Source organism: Heterocephalus glaber, unplaced genomic scaffold (assembly GCF_053883595.1).
Source record: "Heterocephalus glaber isolate CG9 unplaced genomic scaffold, H.glaber_assembly_v1.0 deba00001577, whole genome shotgun sequence".
Taxonomy (NCBI): Eukaryota; Metazoa; Chordata; class Mammalia; order Rodentia; family Bathyergidae; genus Heterocephalus; species Heterocephalus glaber.
The window spans coordinates 8,561,797-8,580,828 of record NW_028258358.1 but is presented as its reverse complement, the minus strand read 5'-3'; the positions used below and the strand labels follow the sequence as shown (position 1 = coordinate 8,580,828).

General features: G+C 34.7%; 1 protein-coding gene across 6 annotated transcripts in view; it reads right to left on the bottom strand.

The window, feature by feature from the left end:
* Positions 1 to 19,032, bottom strand: part of Pibf1 (progesterone immunomodulatory binding factor 1) — a 220,034-nt gene that overhangs the window by 82,280 nt on the left and 118,722 nt on the right. For 5 of the 6 annotated variants that reach the window (XR_015443697.1, XM_087192882.1, XM_021258673.2 and 2 more), the window contains exons 12-14: positions 18,218 to 18,274; positions 16,240 to 16,390; positions 8,779 to 8,869 (exon numbers count right to left, since the gene is read on the bottom strand). Coding sequence is in view for 5 of the 6 variants with exons in the window: in XM_087192882.1 (XP_087049008.1) it covers positions 8,779 to 8,869; positions 16,240 to 16,390; positions 18,218 to 18,274 (299 nt within the window). In the remaining variant the exon portion in view is untranslated. The remainder of the gene's footprint in view (positions 1 to 8,778; positions 8,870 to 16,239; positions 16,391 to 18,217; positions 18,275 to 19,032) is intronic. The other variant, XM_004845256.4, reaches the window with a different exon arrangement.

Sequence of the window (19,032 nt, the reverse complement as noted above, 5' to 3'; positions counted from 1 at the left end):
CGTAAGTGTGTTCTACACTGTTCTGATTACTAGCTTATAGTATAATTTTATTGAGAAGACATTTCTAGAAACATGCTGAAAGAAGGGATGTGACTATTATGTCATTTATGATACATGGATGACACTGGTAACATTGGTCTCCAATACAAATGAACCTTGTTTTAAAAGTTCACTTCTACAGATAGCAGAATGTATTTCCTTATAGATGTATCAAAAAATGGTATAAAGTTTTCCAGGTTGCCTTAAAAGACCCATTTAGCCTGTTAATGCAGCACCACTTACAATCAGAAAAAAGAACAAGAATAAAAAAGTGGGGCCAGGGATTTAGCTCAGTGGTACCACCACCTGCCTCGAAAGTGCAAGGTCCCGAGTTTGATCCCCAGTACCAACCCCCCCCCCCCCCGCAAAAAAAAAACAACAAACAGTGAAATCTTGCTGGGGATGTAGCTCAGTGGTGCAGTGCCTGCCTGGCATGCGCAAGGTCCTGAGTTCGACTTCCAGTACCAAATAAAAAAGAAAAGAAAAAACAGCGAAACCTTTACTTAGAAGTTTTTGAGAAACATAAAGCAGAGAGCACACCAAAAGCACAAGAAAAATAATGGTTTTTCTCATTATAATATTTGTAAAATAAAAATCTGCAATATTTTGATCATGAATATGAATACAGAAAAACAGGCTGAATGAAAAGAAACTTTCTCTAATTCATTCAAAAAGATACTTGTGAACCTATTGTTTTAATAAACATTTATTAAAAATCAGTACTGTGCATAGATACTGAAAATCTATAATTTCTATCTTTCTTTTTTTTTTTTTTGGTACTAGGGATCGAACTTGGGACTTTACACTTGCGAGGCAGGCGCCGGAACCACTAAGCTAAATCCCCGGCCCAAATCTATAATTTCTATTTGGAGGCTCTAATAGTTTACCAAGGAAGATATTTTAAGTAGTAAGACTGAACACACATGGTGCCAGTGAAGTTGAAGCTAGAGACAGATAGGGAAGGATAGCTGAGGAAAGGCCTCCTGTGTCGAGCTGAGTTTGATTTTTATCCTGAAGTGTGGATCAGATCCGTGCTCTGTCAGTAGCACACAGGACTGTTTACGGAAGGAAGGCGATGAGCGCTAAGCAGAAGCTTATGTCCCAGCCTAGACCAGTGGTCTCCAAAAGCAGTTATGTGCAAACTAACTGCTGAAGTATGGGAACTTTTATTTATATTTATTGTAATGTGATATATCTTTACTTTTTCATTTCCTGTGTAGGATTTATATCATTATTCATATAATGTATTAATCAGCTTTCCTCTGCTGTGTTGCACTGTGAGGCTCCTGCCCTGCAGCCAGTCAAACATGAACTGAAATCTCTGAAACCATGAGCTAGAATAAATGTTTCCTCCTTTAAGTTCTGAATGCCAGGTATTTTGTCCCAGTGATGGAAAACTGACTAATACGAACCAGAATGAGGGATCTCCAAGGACTGGAAATTTTCATTTTAGTCTGTGATGTATCCTAAGTGCCTTCCATGATGCCTGGTGCAAGAGGTGTTCAGTGATTAACTACTGAGTGATTTAACTTTATATAAGATCTCCTATTTCTTCATAGTCTAACCAACACTAGACATCAACATTTTTTAAAAGCTTTGCTAATCATACAGATAAACAATAGAGTTCGGTTTTAAAGGTCTTTATATATGATTAAAACCTCATGCTTGTCAGACATTAGTATTTCTTAATACATTGATATTTATGTCTTTTCCCCACCTTCTTTAAACTTTACCTATATGTAAACTATTTAAAAGTATCAAAGTCCTCTACTATCTTTCCAGAACTAACTCAATTCTCCATTAATGTCTGTCCCGCAAACACGTTTTGTATGTTCCTCCACTCTGCTGGTCTTCCAGGCTGAACATCCGTTCTTTCTTGACTTGGAGCCCAACTTTTTCTAATGATGCCTTTCAAGTTCCACTTCCTCTGACTGTGGCAACCTTTATGCCTCTCTTTTTCTGACTAAGATGTCCTAGCACACACTACAGCACTTATTTACATATTTTGGGAATATTTCTTGATTTTCTTTCATATGTGTTCATCTTTTTTCCCTTTCAGATAGGGCCCATGTAATGGAAAGAGTCTTAACTCATTGTTAGTGCACCTTCACTGATATTCCTCTAAGTGAATTTTGTCCCAATGAATAGTTAGAAACTATGTTCTACCTGGACATTATGGTGTGTGCCTGTAATCTCAGCCCTTGGGAGGCTGAGGTGGAGGATCATCACAAATTTGAGGCAAGCCTGGGCTACATAATGAGTAAGGTAGCCTAAACTACATAGTGATACCCTATTAAAAAAAAAGAAACCATATTCCAAAGTTGCAGAATCCCTCAATAGCTCAGCATTTAAGCATTAAATTAGTGATAAGAACATATATAAAGTTAAAGGAAGAAGACGAATGTCACACTCACCAGTTTACCTTTTCAGTATTTCAACCTCTTAATCTTTAAATGTGACATACTGCTTTGGTGAGTGATTCAGAATTATTATTATTTTTGTTGTTGTTTGAGACAGTGTCTTGCTATGTAGTTCAGGCTGGCCTTGAACATGGGGCAATCCTGCCTCAGCCTCCTGAGTGCAGGGAATACAGTTGTGCACTACCATGCTGGTGGAGTGATTTGGTATTATAGATGACCCCTCTTTAGAAATCTGGGATACTAGACATGGGAAGAGGAGTTCAGTTAACTGAGATTCCAAGCAAGGAGAACAAAGAATTGATCAACTACAGTTGAGCTTATATCTTCTTAACACAGTGCGCACACACACAATGAAAACAAGTCCTTTCCAAGTTCTTTCAGAAGAAATAACTACAGATCTAGACAAGGAAAATGACTCTTGCTGCATGTTATTTTTTGTTACAGAATGCAATGAATCTCTCAAGAAAGCAGTTTTTAATACAATATATGCTGGGATATTAAAGTAGGTATAACACACAATACTGCTTTGAAATTATATTAATTGCTGTGTGATTTTTATTTGTACCAATATTAAGCTGGACCTCAACTAGAAACAATCACAAATGTATAGTTTTATATTTAATATTAAACCAAAGTTTCATCTGTTACGTGAAAATTATTCCACCAAGGGTTTTGCTTTATTTCTGAGTTGTCAAAGAATGGTGGAAGATTGCTGCTTTGTTTTAAGTCCCTCAATATTGCTATGGTTCTCTTAGTATTACCAAAACTTCAAGTAAATAAGTATATGTAAAGCATGCTAATTGGTTACTTGGTCTGAAATGACATTTGGCCTTCTGATCTTTTTACATTTGAGCAGACTGGGGTTTTGTCTCTAGCATGGCATGAAAATGGTTTTAAAAATGAGCGCTGGTGCCGTAGTTTCAGCAAGCTTCCTATTGGTCTCTGTGCTATCCTCTCTGTGAGAATGACACAGTGGTCTCATGCTGTTTTCCTGTAGTTCTTTAAGACTTTCTCTGCTGCCTTCTGTATATTTACACTTTCAAACTGATCGTGAATGGAACTGCAGTAACTTTGTAAAGAACTATTCCTAAAACCAATACAAATGAAGTAAGTACAAGTTTCCTGGAGATAAAAATGAGAACTTACATACATAAGAGATACAGAAAGGAAGGCAAATTTCCAGAATGCACAAAAATTTGTCAGTTTCCTCCATTTACTTTTTTCCTGTATTACGAAGCCCAGCACACTGTGAAAGTTTCATCTCAAAGTTCTTTATTAAACCAGTTGTAGGACTAAACAAAAAGTCTATAGTATGCAGTAAATTTTACAATTTGAAAGGTTTAAAAATTTTTAGAAAAGTCTCTCAACATCCAGACCAGCTAAAACAAGTAGCAGCCACACTAAGACCACATTAGGGCCTGGGGTCACGCATTTAGTGATAGCACAACCAAAACCCACAGCTACAAAATCTTGCTTGCTATTTTCAAAACAGCTCATTACTAAAAAAAAAAAAATATTTACTTCAGATTTTCAAGTTTAGTTAAGAAGAGCCCATTTTATGGGCATATGAAATGAACAGACATTTCTCAGACAAAGAAGTAGAAATTGCAAATAAACATATTAAAAAATGTTCAACATCACTGGTCATTCAAGAGATGCAGAAGAAAACAACGCTGAGATTCCAGCTGAGAAACGAATGAGAAAGAATGGCTGCTATCTTGAAATCAACCAATAACAAATGCTGGCAGGGCTGTGGGGAAAGAGGAAGGAACCCTGCTCCACTGCTGGTGGGAGTGTAGACTGGTGCAAGCACTGTGGAAATCAGTATGGAGATACCGCAAAGAACTAGGACTGGAGTCCCATTTGACCCAGCTATTCCCCTGCTGGGTATCTTCTCAAAAGAATTAAAAGAATCATACCACAGTGATATATGTGCACCTATGTTCATAGCAGCACAGTTTGTAATAGCTAAAACTTGGAAATAGCCCAATTGCCCATCACCTGGAGACTAAAGAAAATGTGTGTTTTTAAAAAATAAAACTGAGTACTACTCAGCCATAAAGAATGAGAAATTAGAGACATTTATAGCTCAATGGATGCACATTGAGGCGATACTTTTTTTTTTTTTTTGGTACCGGGGATTGAACTTGGGACCTTGCGCTTGCGAGGCAGGTGGCGGTACCACTGGAGGCGATACTCTTTTTTTTATTTTAGGAGGCGATACTCTTAAGTGAAATAAATAGGACACTTGTGTGTAAATACCAAATAGTTTCTCTAATATGAGAAACTAAAAATGTAAATAGGGATCTAAAAGAATAATAGATAACGTGAAATACGAAGAAAAGGATCAAAGGGAAAGAGGAAGTGGGAGAGGTAGGGGAAAGGAAAGAAGGGAATGGAATTAATATGAGAAAATGAAAAAATGGAAACAAAGTCTTTGTAAATAGGGAGGGGTGGAGGGATTGAAGGGAAGGCAGGGAAATGGGGAAAAAAATAGGAACCAAGATAGATTACATAATGGTACAAATTTTCAACGATGAATGTCATTATACTGTATACCTAAAATGTACCAATAAAATTAATAAAATAAAAAAAGAAGAGCCATTTTATTTTAATCTACTTTAAGCTCTTCCTATTTTCCACAGATCTGAACCAGAGTTTAACACAATATTAGCTACTGTTCATGCCTCTATGAAACTTCAAAGTGTGAGTTATCTTATTTTATAATTATGACATTTTTAAGAGTAATTGAGGCATTATTTTTAAAACTAGAAAAGTTGATTATTTTACTACTTTACAGAGGTTGGCATTGTAATATTACATCCTAAGAAACTGACTGATATAAAAGAAAGTGAATCTCAAACCTAGTTTCATGTCCATATTTCATACATTTCAAGGTGTCTCATTAAAATTTCAAAACAAGTATTTTAATGAACAGTCAAACTGTGCTAGTAAAAGGTTTTGGAACCTAGTCTCTCTTCTGTGCAACTTATTTTAAGAACATCTAACCTGATGTAACCAATCAGCATTTATCGAACATCTAGTCTGTCGGGTATGGTGTAGTGAACTTCACATCCATTATCTCATTTTAGTTTAATTTCATAATATTTCTTGAGTAGCCATAGGCAATTAATCAAAGTTTTCATTGGCTGTCCAATTTCACAGCAATACAGCACTCAAAAACAGAAGCTCTGGGTCGGGGATGTAGCTCAGTGGCATAGCACCTGCCTCACAAGCACAAGATCCTGAGTTAGATCCCTGGTACCACGAAAACCAGAAGTCCTAAAAATTAAAGTTTTTGGATATTCTGAAGAATATTCATTGACAAGAAAAAGTGCAGGATAAAATGCTAAGATAAAAGATTAACTACTGAATTACATACAATACCCTAAATATGTTAGCAGATATGGGTATCTATAAATTTCCAAATGATTACTTTGGATGGTGGAATTGCCAGTACTTTTCTGAATTTTGTAAGATAAATATTCATAATCAGAAATCTCCCTCCAAGTAAATCTTACCCTAAAATATCTAATTCTTTCTCTCAAATATATTAGGTTTTCATTCAAATTTAGTAAAAACAAGAATATATTGCATAGTAGTCAGGAAATATGCTCCTTTAAAATTTTAATATATTCTGGTATAGACTGATGTATAATGAAAACCATATTATATAAATACTTCATTTTCTTCTTCTGAGTCATTTGTAATTCACTTTAGGTTTCCATTCCTTTAATTTCAAATGTGAAGGACTACCTAGAGATTTTGTTTTGTTTTTGGTACTGGGGATCAAACTCAGGACCTTGCAAGCACGGTGCCACTGAGCTACATCCCCAGCCCACCTTAGAGATTTTCTTAAAGGCTACATTGCCTTTTGTCTTATATAAATTAAATTTGGCTGGCGTGGTAGTGCATGCCTGTTACCCCAGTACTTAAGAGGCTTAGGCTGAAGGAACACTGTGGGTTTGATGCCAGTGTGGACTATAGCGAATTCAAGGCCAGCCTGAACTCCTGTACGCAGTGAGATCCTGTCTCAAAAAGAACAAATAGAAAAATTTAAAGACAGCACAAAACTGTTCCCTTTTTTACAAATATCTTCTAAAAAATCAAATGAGGACTTTGCAAACTTCAGAAATACATCAGATCCTAAACTGGGGTCTTTTGTACCATTGGTCAATTTTGTGCATACAGCAGGCACTCAATAAAAGTTGTTAGATGAATGGGGATAGGAATTTATAAATGTCCTCTTTGGCTATCCTGACTTACTTTCCCTTCCTTCAGTTTAGGTGACCTGAGAAGCACTTCCTCAAAATAACCCTCTGGCTCACCACGAGAAGAATGCCTGGCACCAGCTGGCACAAGATATTAATAGCACACCCATTAGGCACGTGTTCAAGGCACACAGACAGCTCAGTGATAAAATCTTTAGAAATATTTGGATAGTTGAAATTATTTAGAATATGAATCAGTTGTGATTCTTTAAATCTTTAAATATAAAGAAACCAACTTCTGTTTTAGAAAATTCTCTAAAAAATCAGTAAGGTGTAACAAATAATTGCTTTTAATTTCAGAAGAACTCAGATTTGGGGGTAAAGAAAGAAAACTCACAATAGTAAAATTCTTTTTTTCTTCTAAGATTCTTTTGAAGGATTCAGCTGTTAAAATAAAAAAGAAAATGGAAATCTCCCCTTAACCTTCAATTTTCAGTATTTTATCAATCACTCCTATGGGTAAGTAGTCTTTTTACCAATGAAACTATACTTCTATTCTTCCCTAAGTAACACTGGATTCAAAAACAGAGATACATTTAAAATTGTAAAATATCCCAGGTTACTTATTTTGGCCTTTGGAGGGACCAGGAAAGGACAGGACTACAATGGATTTTTCAAATAATACATGTTAAAAATACCTGAATTTTTACTGGAGAGGACTGTTTTAGTCACCAACATATTTACTATTCATCTATCATTGATCTAAATTTGGCAAATTCTTAGTTTAGCCAGTAAGAGACATTAAGTTCTCAGTATCCTTTTGTTACTTCCTATAAAGTGTTCTATATCCTACTCCACTTTAAATAGCCACAAAGACATTCTATTCTCTGAGCTATTACTTTAAAGGTTGCACAAAATTATCAAAGGTAAGATGGATTACTTTTCTAAATGTTTTGTGATGTTTCCATATGTCTAAATTAATTCATAGCTTGGCATGGTGGCACATGCCTGTAATATCAGTAGCTAGGAGGCTGAGGTAGGATTGTTGCAAGTCTGAGGCCAGCCTGGGGTACCTAGTGAGTTCCAGGTCAGCCTGAACTATATAGTCAGACCCTGTCTCAAAACCCCAAAATAAATAAATAATCAGAGAAAACTAATAGATAGACAAGCAACTTTGAATCCTCAATTTCTCAGATGAAGAAACAATTCTACCAGGTATTCTGGATTGAGGTAGAGATGGAGAACAAGATGTAACTGCTCACCTTAAAGAACTTCCCAGCTAGCTGGGGAAATTACCTGGGAAATGATTGCTAAGAAGAGAAATGCTTCAATTTGGTACAGAAAAAAAGACGTTTTATAAGCAGAGTGCTCACTCTCATTCTGGGTAGAGAGGCGAATAAAGATGGCTAAGCAGGGGCACATTATGGAGGGCCTTGGAAGTCTGGCAAAAACATTCAGATACATGCCATAGAAAATGCAGCAGCGAGAGGTTTCTTGCAAAGTAGAATGAATTTAAGAAAAGAGGAGACATGAAAAACAATCAGGCAGGTCAAGTAGAAAGATGGTAAGTACAGGTACAATGTTCGGTTAGCGTACTTTTAAGTAATAGCTCTTAAGCAATAGTGGATCTCCCAAAAGTTTTCCTGGTCTTCACAGAGGCTTTTACAGTTTCAATCATAATATACACGCTGCCTCTATATCACACACACATTCTCTCTACGTGTCAAAAATTGTAAGCAGGTGAATAAAAAACAAGAGTTAAAGGGAAAAGTGAAGCATAATAAATTAGTTCCAACATGAAAATTACAGCTACAAACCATTTGTTCTTACTTAAAATTAATGTGAAAATAAAATAGAAATGGCATCATTATCATTGAATCTAATTCTATAAAAATTCTAACGCATACTTCTGTTTTACCAACCACTAAACACACTTAAATATACATGAAATGCGTGATTATCTTTGTTTTATTTTATGAGCAATGGAATATTTATGCACACTGAGAATAACGCTAAATTGTCATTCAACTCAGCACATTATCAAAATGAACAATGTAATTACATGTAGCTTGAGTAGATAAGTAAGATAAATTATACATTGATTTTACCTTTGCTTTAGTCGCCTTTTGGCTGTTGTAGGAACATTAGCACCATAGCCATAGGAGAAAAGAATCCTCTCAGCCTCATCTTCATTTTCAACTGAAAAATATTAAAATATAGGGTGTGAAATGACCTCTTTTTCCCTTAAAAAGCATGGCAAAGTGAAAACAAATGAGGCTATAATAGTGAATTAGGGAGAACAGAAACATTAAAAAGACTTAATGCATAATCTCAAACAACCCATTTGTACCCAGAAGTAAATTTTTTTCAAGTATATCCTTGCTTGGATTTTTTTTTCTGTACTGGGGATCAAACTCAGGACCTTGTGCTTGCAAGGCAGGTGTAGTGCCACTGAGCTACATCCCCAGCCCTGGATTTGTTTGATTTACATTTAGAAAATGCATCTTATCACATAATTTCTTATTATAAAGCACAGCAATTTAGATTTGTTACTCTGAAGGATTCAAAAGTTTTTTTACATAAAATGTATGTTATAAAATCTGACAAATGATAATACCAGTTCATTAATTCTTTTTGATAATGGACTTTTTGATCAGGAAAGATTTTTATTATTTTATCAGAAGAAGAACTTATATTTTAGCTTGCAATAACCAAATTATATATTTAAGTAGGCTAGTCTGAAGAAAATGTGCAGGACTAAGCAAGTATTGATGGCCTGAATTTTATAATTGCAAAAATATTCCTGGAAAATAATTTATTTCTAAATTCTATTACTGTCATGTCACCCTGTAGTCTAAAAGGCATTTGAACTAACAGGTTAACATCTTATGGGTAAAACGTTCATATGCAAGGATGTTTTACTGCAAGTTAGGATTTAAAAAAAACCCTTCATCAAAGGCTACAAAAACTGAAGTAAAGCAGTCAATGACATAAAAATGTTTATAACATTATCTATCAGCAACTTATTTTTCTTTTCTTTTCTTTTTTTTTTTCTGGTACCGGGGATTGAACTCAGGACCTTGCACTTGCGAGGCAGGCACCAGAACCACTGAGCTAAATCCCCAGCCCTCAGCAACTTATTTTAATGCTGAAAAAGAGAGATCTATATTCAGGAGTATTTCAGACTTAAAACAAAGTCAAATATTTTTATACCATAAGTTAAACTTGACTATTTGTATGACTATCAATGTATTTATGTACATAATTGCTGGTTGGTCCTTCCGTAGTATAGTAAAGCTTTTAGAAATATTTGTAACTGTTTACGTCTAATTTTGTCCTTGTTTTTCAGGATGAAGAAGGATCAGCTTTCAGAGATAGGATTATTAGTTGAAAAAGTAAAGTCTTCAAATCCAAATGATATATATATCTGATTATAGAAAGTAATTCAAGTATAAATAAGATACTGTAATTTTTATGGTTATACTCCAATAAAGTCTACCCATCTTCATGTCAGCTGAAATGAGCTTATTTAGATGGTAAATCTTCAAAACTTGTACACATTTTTGTACTAAAAAAGGATATATTTACATCTTCAAAATTTTATTAATCAACATGTATTCATTGGAACATTAGGATATTCTAATTTCCGATGTGAAATGATATAGTACCTATTAATTGATCTTCTAGTACAAGTAAGTGTAGTTTATTCTAAGATGGTTTTAGGGTGATTTAGATATCATAGCAAAGTTCATTTCCATATTTTTCTAGGATTTTAGGGAAATATTTAGAGATGGAAAGAATTGTACAGTATATATCAACACATGGATTCTACATTATACATGTGTACTACATTTGTTTATCACACATGTATATATTACTGTTTCCAATCATCAATCTCTATTTTTTTGATGCATTTCCAAGTAGGTTGGATAATCTGCATACTGCATCCCTTAACGTTTCTCCATGCAACTCACCAGTAACAGTTCAATATTTATACAGTTTTTAAAAAGTAAAATTGTATTTGATAAAATGCAGAAATACTCATTCACTGAGTTTTGAAACTTATAAAAGTTTTGAAGTACATACATGTGTATAACACAAAAATCCCCTCAACATATACATCTGAAAAGCCAGAAAGTTCCCTCATGTCAGTTTCCCCAGTTACTTCCTGGAGATGACCATCCACTACAGACACGACCATCTGGAAATTTTTTTTTTACCACAGATTAATTTTAGTTTTCTTGAATTTTATACAAATTTAAATATGTAGTAAAACCTTTTTGTGAAAGCCTTTTTAAGATTAAATAAATCCATGTTTTTAAGTTAATCAGTTGTTTGTATCTTTTTATTGCATAATACGCTACTGTATGAATATTTGATGGTTAAACCGTTTTCCTGTGATAGACACCTGGGTTATAAGTTCTTTCTTTCTATCCTGTGGTACTAGGGATTGAAGTGAGGGCTTTCACACTGAGCTACATCCCAAGCCTTTTTTCCCCTTTTAATTTTTAAATTTTGAGACAGGGCCTCAATATGTTGCCCAGGCTGGGCTTGAACTTGAGACCTTACTGCCTCAGCCTCCCAGAGCTCTGGGATTACAGGAGTGTGCCACCATGCCTGGCTATGGGTTGCAAGCTTCTGACTATTATGAATAAAGCTCCTATGAGTATTCCAGTAGGAATGTTTTTATGTACATATGCTTTCTTTTCACTGGTTAATAATTAGAGTGGGACTGCTATATAACTGGATAGGTCTTTGGTTATTTTTATAAAATCTGTCAACTGATCCTCATTTTCACTAACACTGTATATAATAGCTTGTCATTCTCATTTTAGCTATTCTATATATCATGGATATATAATGGTACTATCTCACTGGGTTTTAAATCTGAATTCCCCTCCTAAGTAATGGTGCTTTGTATTTTGCTGAGTTGATGGGCCTATCACGCATCTTCCTTTGTAAAGTGTTCAAGCTGCCCATGTTTTAAATTGGGCTATTTTCTTTTTATTATTGAGTTGTTAAGTTCATTATACATGCTGGTATATTAATTTTCTATTACTGCGATATTATTACCAGACTTTGTAGTGTGAAATAATATGAGTTTATCATCTCACAGTTAGAAGCCCAGTCTCCCTGAGCTGAAGTTACAGTGTTGGCAGGCTTGGTGCTATCTGGGAGCCCGAGGGGAGAATCCATTTCCTTGTCTTTTCCAGCTTTCCAGCCACTGTCCATATGTCAGCCCAGTTTGTTCTTCCATCTTCACACTTGGAGTGTAGCACCTCTGAATTCTCTCATCACCCCAGCACCTTTTCTTTTGTGGTACTGGGGATCTTACCCAAGGGTGTTCTACTACTGAGATATACCTCCAGCCTGAGATATATATTTGTATCTATATCTATATGCCTATGTAGAGTTGTTTTTTGGAGACAGGGTCCCACTATGTAGTCCAGGCTAGCCTTGAACTTGTGGCAATCCTCCTGCCTCAGCCTCCTAAGTGCTTGGGATTACAGGCCTATGGCACCACATCCAGTCATCACCTTTTGTTTTACAGAGACCCTTGTGATTACACCCAGATAACCCCAAGATATTTAACTTAACCACACCTGCAAAGTCTCTTTTGCTATCTCAGGTGAAATATTTACAGGTTCCAAAGAGTAGGACATGGACATCCTTGGGAGAGCAATTTTCAGTCTACCACAACTAGATACCAGTTCTTAGTCTATTTTTTTTTTTCCTCTTGGTACCGGGGATCGAACTCAGGACCTTTCACTTGTGAGGCAGGTGGCAGAACAACTGAGCTAAATCCCCAGCCTCTTAGTCTATTTTTTAAAAGTATTTTCTCCTAGTGTTTTCCCATATTGGATACAATTTCTTTGTCAGATATAAAACAGTCTGTGTCTTCTTAATCATGTATTTTGAAGAGTAGAAGTTTTAAGTTTTGATTGTGACCACTGTATCACTTTTTCTTTTATGGCAATCTTCCCGGGCTCTGTTTTAAAAATCTTAACCTAGGGCCGGGGATTTAGCTCAGTGGTGCTGCTGCCTGCCTTGCAAATGCAAGGTCCTGAGTTCAAAAATCTTAACCTATAACTAGTTGCAGAGATGCCTACATTTTCTGCTGAAGGTTTATAGTTTGAGCTGTTCTATTTAGGTCTCATTTCAAATTATTATTGGTATACTGAGGTTCATTTCCATAAACATGTCCAATTTCTTAGTACCATTTATTGAACAACCTTTCCTTTCTCCAGTTGATTACTTTGTTGCCTTTATTAAAAATCAAATAATCTATTATGAATGGATGTGTTTCTGAGTTCTCTAAATCTGTTTCATTCTTTCTTGGCATCCGTGATACAAGCTACCTTAGTTAAGACTGTAGTGCATTAAAAAGCCAGGCAGTGTAAGTTTTCCATCCTTGTCCTTTTTTCAAGTTTGCTTTGGCTATTCTATGTCTTTTATCTTTCTATATAAATAAAATACAAAAGAACCTGCTGGCATTGTGATTAGGACGAGAGATAGTTGTAGGATTCACTACATAGGAGGTTTCTTTACTCTTAGTAATATTTTGTGGTTTTTAAAATTTTTTTTGGTGGAGAGGGTGCAGAGGTAAATTTATTCCTAAGTGTTTTGTGAGTTTTCTCTTTTGGTGGTAGTGGGAATTGAACCCATGAGCTTTATACTGAGTCATATCCCTAGCTCTTTTTCACTTTTTATTTCTGACACAGGGTCTCTCTAAATTGGCCAGGTTGGACCTGAACTTGTGGTCCTCATGCCTCAGCCTCTTGGAGTCCTGGAATTATAGGTGTGTATGACCAGGCCGGGCTTGCTTTTTATATTTCTGTTTCTAATTGCTTCTGGCATAGTTTTGTGCAAGGACCTTATATTTTGCTAACTTACAGCTTTAGTGGTTCTTTGGTATTCTAAAATATTTTTTTCCCTTTCTTTCTTTTTTTTAGGGTGGTGTTGGGGATCAAATCCAAAGGCAAGTGCTTTAGGCATCATAGGCAAGTGCTCTACCACTGAGCTACATCTCCATCTTTATATCTTTTATTCCTTTTTTCATGCTTTATTTCATTGACTAGAGAATCAAATACAGTGTTGAATATGTCATGAAAACAGAAATCCTTGCTTCATTCTCTCCTTTGTTTTTTTAACTAATTTTATGGGTACACTTTTGTTATACATAGAGATCATTTTCATCATAGGGGATTTGTACTTATACATGATGTATCTCGATTCTTTTCTTCCCCCTACTTCCCTCCCCTCCCTTCAACCCTTCTTCTTCTTATTTACAAAAGCATTGTTTCCATCTTTTCTTCTATTCACTTTTTTTCTTTTCTCTTCCTTCCCTTGTTTTCTTTCTCATTTGGCCATTTTCTTCCTACTTCCCAATATCTATCCTAATGGTCCTTATTTGTGCTTTCAGTTTCTCACACAAAGAGAAACAATGTGATATTTAAACATGTGTGTTTGATTTATTTCACTTAAAACTATGGTCTCAAGGTGCATTCATTTACCAAAAAATGTCTCAAGTTTATCCTTCTTTATGGCAGAGTAGTACTCCATTGTACATAAAAAACACATTTTCTTTATCCATTCATCTGATGATGAGAATCTGGGCTGTTTCCAAGATTTAGCTACTAGAAATTGTGCTGCTATAACTATGAGAGTGCATATATCACCATGGTATGATCCTTTTAATTGTTTTGGGAAAATAACAAGAAAGGGACTAGCTAGGCCAAATGGCAACTCCAGTTTCAGTTTTTTGAGGAATCTACATCCTAATTTCCATACTGGTTGCACCAATTTACACTCCCACCAACAGTGGAGAGGGGTTCCTTTTCCCCTACAGCCTTACGAGAGCATTTGTTAATGGTTGATTCTAATTCTCTCTTTTAATGGGAAAACCATTTAATAAAATATTAGTCGTACGTTTATTTATAGCTGCTGTCATTAGACTGAAGAAGTTTCCTTCTATTACTAATTTGTTTAGACAAAGAGACATGTTAAGTTATGGAGTTAAGATACAGCATGGAATTTTTAAAAAATGATATGACATGAAAGGCAATGGTAAACATGAAAACTAAAAAGGTAAGAGTCTAATCATAAAAGTCAAACTAAGGAATTTGACTTTGTGCTGTTTTATTTATTTATTTAAAAACTTTTTTGGTACCCTGGATCGAACTTGGGTTCTTGCGCTTGCAAGGCAGGCGGCGTAACTTTGTGCTGTTTTAATAAAGACCTCAGAGAAAAAAATAAATAAATAAAGACCTCAGAGAAGCAGGTACTGTTTTTGATGATCAAATATGTACTTTATTATTATTTTAAAATTTATTATTATTTTTTCTGGTACCAGAGATCGAACTCAAGTCCTTGTGGCTGCAAGGCAGGCACGGTGCCACTGAGCTAAATCTTCAGCCCTCAAATCTGTATTTTATAAGGATTATTTTGATTCTGGTGACAAAACTGAAGATAAGTTTGGAATTTACTGGAGTTGTCAGATACTGATGGTGGAAATAGAAATTAAGAAAATAAGAATAAAATAAAATTTTTCCTTAAACATAATATAATCCTTACATGAAAATGTGTCTCTAATTAGAACCTTATCTAGATTCAGATTCAACTTAAATTGGAGTTTAAGCTCACTTTTATAAGAATGCCAGTGGGGGCCGGGGATTTAGCTCAGTGGTGCCACCACCTGCCTCGGAAGTATGAGGTTCCGAGTTTGATCCCTGGTAACAAAAAGAAAAAAAAAAGAATCCCAGTGATTTCTTGAGTTTTGAACATAGATAATGTACTGGAGCAAATATCATACTTACCAGTAAAATGTCAATTTAAAAATAGCCCTTAAAATTAGGGAAAAGATAGGAAGAGGAGGAAAAAGGAGAAAAAGAAATAAAAAGTAAAGGTCAAAGATTATAAAACACAGTGTAACCAGTGAATTTCTATGTGTTTCAAGATTCATTCAAGTATCACCTCCCTTCTTAGATACTGCCTGCCTCCAGGGTGAAATTAACCATGATCTCTTCTCTGTTTCCACCAAGAGCAGCATTATCCTGTGCTTAGAGCATCTGCTACTTTAATGAGTTGTTAATATGTTTGTCTCTCTAGACTAGACTAAGAACTCTTACAAGGCAAGAATTCTTTGTGGGAATTCCATAGCCCCACTTCCTGAGAGATAGAAATGTTTAACACTCATTGAATGAGTGAATTAAATAAAATCTATCATATTAACCTATTTCTTTCTTGATTACAACTGTTCAAAATGAATATAACTAATATTTAAAATATAGAATATTCTTTAAAAAAGTCACCAATTACATTTTTTGTTTTTTTATTCTTTATTTTTTTGTTTTGTCCCAATTTTATATATATATATATTATTTTTTTGGTACCAGGGATTGAACTCAGAACCTTGCACTTATGAGGCAGGGGCGATGCCACTGAGCTAAGTCCTCAGCCTCCGATTATATTTTTAGAAAATATGTGTCAAAGTAATTTTGGAAAGGATGCCAGGTTTCTATTGCTACCAGAAAAACACTATGTGGACTAAAGAGAAAGAGGAGACTTACTTTCTGCAGTCTGCATTACTATTTCATCAAGTTCTTTTTCCAGTTTCTCATAAATGTCCAGTCTTGCCTGATGCTCAGAGTTCTGTGCTTGAAGTTCAGTAATGCGTTTTTCAGAAGAGGCTTGGAGACTATAAAATTCTTTAGTTAAAATCTAATAGTGAAAGAAAAAAATTACAGAATTAGGAACCAAATAGGTTCCTAGTTAAGACAAAAACATGATACCAAAATATATTAGGCCTTTTTTCTTTTTAATTATTTAAATATTAAGAGAAAATAGCTCAACTGAGATAACTAATGAGGAAATAAAATATTTAGTTCTCAAATACATAATTGTTTTAAACTGAATTTATGAAGTATTTTATCATTATTGTATAGGCTAAATAAAAATGAATTTAAAATGCTGAAATAGTTATGGGAATAAGGTTAACATTTGCTTGTTAGAATTTAAAAATTGCAATGTCATACTTAACCTGGAGGTCATTTACCCAGCAATCACAGCTATTTGAGAAAGTTTTTACAAAACTATATACTCATAATGAGTCCTTCAGTATTCCATCAGACCCTGATGAATCTACCCTGTCCGTGCTGTCAATAACATTTTTGGTTTTCTGAACAATCATAATTTAGTGCAGCCAATCAAAAGGCAAATGTGAACTTTTTTTGGTACCAGGGATCGAACTCAGGACGTTGCACTTGTGAGGCAGGCACTGGAACCACTGAGCTAAACCCCCGGCAAATCTGAACTTCTGCTTAGGGCAATATGAGAAAATGTCTTTGTAAAGAAAGAAAGGATTAAAAAAGTATTAAAAAGAGATGCAAAAGGTAGGGAAATTGGAGCCCCTTTGTGTAACAGAAAAAACCTACATTCGTCAGTGGTAACTCAATGAAGGAATTACTACGATCATAATAAATTAGCTGAAAAAGAAGATGCTTCCCATGATGAAGGAATGTTTGAATACTTAAATTCTAATTATTCAGAAAGTTTACTTATAAGTACTGATTAAATTATGAAGTGTTACTACGTCTGTTTCCTAACACAGCTTAAGTAATATTGTTTTCTGAGAGGCAATAGAATATTGCAGTTAAGAATATGGTTTGGAACTAGAAAGGTTTGGAATTTAATAGTCTTGACCCTTATCTGTGATCTTAGGCAATTAGTTACTTTTTCTAGGCTTTTCTTAGAACATTGTTGGAAGGGATAAATGAGTTGATAAATTTATCGTGCTTAGCAGAGCAGGTAGAACATAAAAAGTGCTGAAAAGCAGTATTTCTACCCTAAGAAATATAATTATGAGAACTTATACAGAAGATAAAGAAGACTGATTTTTAGTTCATAACTAGAAGAAATTAAAATTTAATTTTCCTTAACTCATCCTGTGTCATTTCCTTCAGTTTTCATCAAAATGTACCCAAAAGGTAAACAAAGCACTATCCCCTGTCCTCCAAATACACCCCTTTAGACAGTGGAGAAGGAATATGGGAATAATATTTTTAGGATGATTTATAGGGTCTTTCATTAGATCAGAAAAAAATAATTCATTGTTTTAGTATTATTTCTTCTTTATTCATGCTGGCCAGGAATGTGATTTCTAGACTCTTCATTGTAAGAAAATCCTTATCAGTGAAACAATCTGGGGCTTTCATGGAGTTCATTATATTGGGGGATAATTTAAAAAGAATCTACAGGCTGATAACATTTATTCCACTTTCAAAACAGAGCCAGGCATGATAGAACATGCCTGTATTCCCAGCTCTCTGGGAGGCCGAGGCTAGAGGGTAGCAAGTTCAAGACCAAATCAGACAACTTAGTGAGGCTCTGTCTCAAAATTTAAAAGCAGGGCCGGGGATGTAGCTCAGTGGTTCTGCTGCCTGCCTCCCAAGTGCAAGGTCCTGAGTTCGATCCCCAGTACTAAAAAAAAAAAGAAAGAAAATGATCAGTACGTCTTAAATCACTATTTCTACAGCCAAGCTGATGTACCTTTACATCTGTAGGCCATTCTCCCCTGAAACAAAGAGAAATTGCAGAAATGGATATCTAAAGAGATAAAGAATGAAAAGGTTGAAAATGGCATATTTCATAAAGTATTATTTTAAGAAGAGATTTAAAAAGTATTCAACTGAGAGATGCAACTTAAAAATCTTTTCATAACATGGAAGAGAGAATCTCAGGAACTTTTGACTTGAGGATTCTCTTACTATGGATTTGTCTGCTGAGAGTAAATTTATTACTGTTTCTGAAAAGTCTAAGAAGAACTGGATTACTGAACCTATTGTAGACTTACATAAGATTCTGTAGGCACAACCAATATAGGAGTTTAAACTAAACATTATAAAGGCATAAATTACTTTATGACTTTATTAAATATAAAGCTCTCACAGTAGACTTTTTCTTCCTTTAAAAGGTTCATTAACTGAATGATAATATAAAGTTATAAGTCAATAATTGCTTTAAAAAAGACAAATATATAAATGGTATTTTGGTAGACTTTGCCAATTAATAATTAAACAAAATAAAACACATCATCCCCAAATTATAAATCAGTGAGAATATTGTGTAAAAGTCACATAATTTTTACCTTTCATGCAATGATTTGTAACTCTATTATAAATAAGAAGTATCTATAATTCCAAAAAAGAAAATTTTGAAAAATGGTACTATATTAGTCTTAACAGAACCATGCATTCATTCATTAAATGTTATCAAGCATCTACCATGAGAGAAGCATTGTGTTAGGTATTGGAGACACAATGATAAATGAATAGTTCCTGTCATTTCAAAGCCTTAGTTTAATA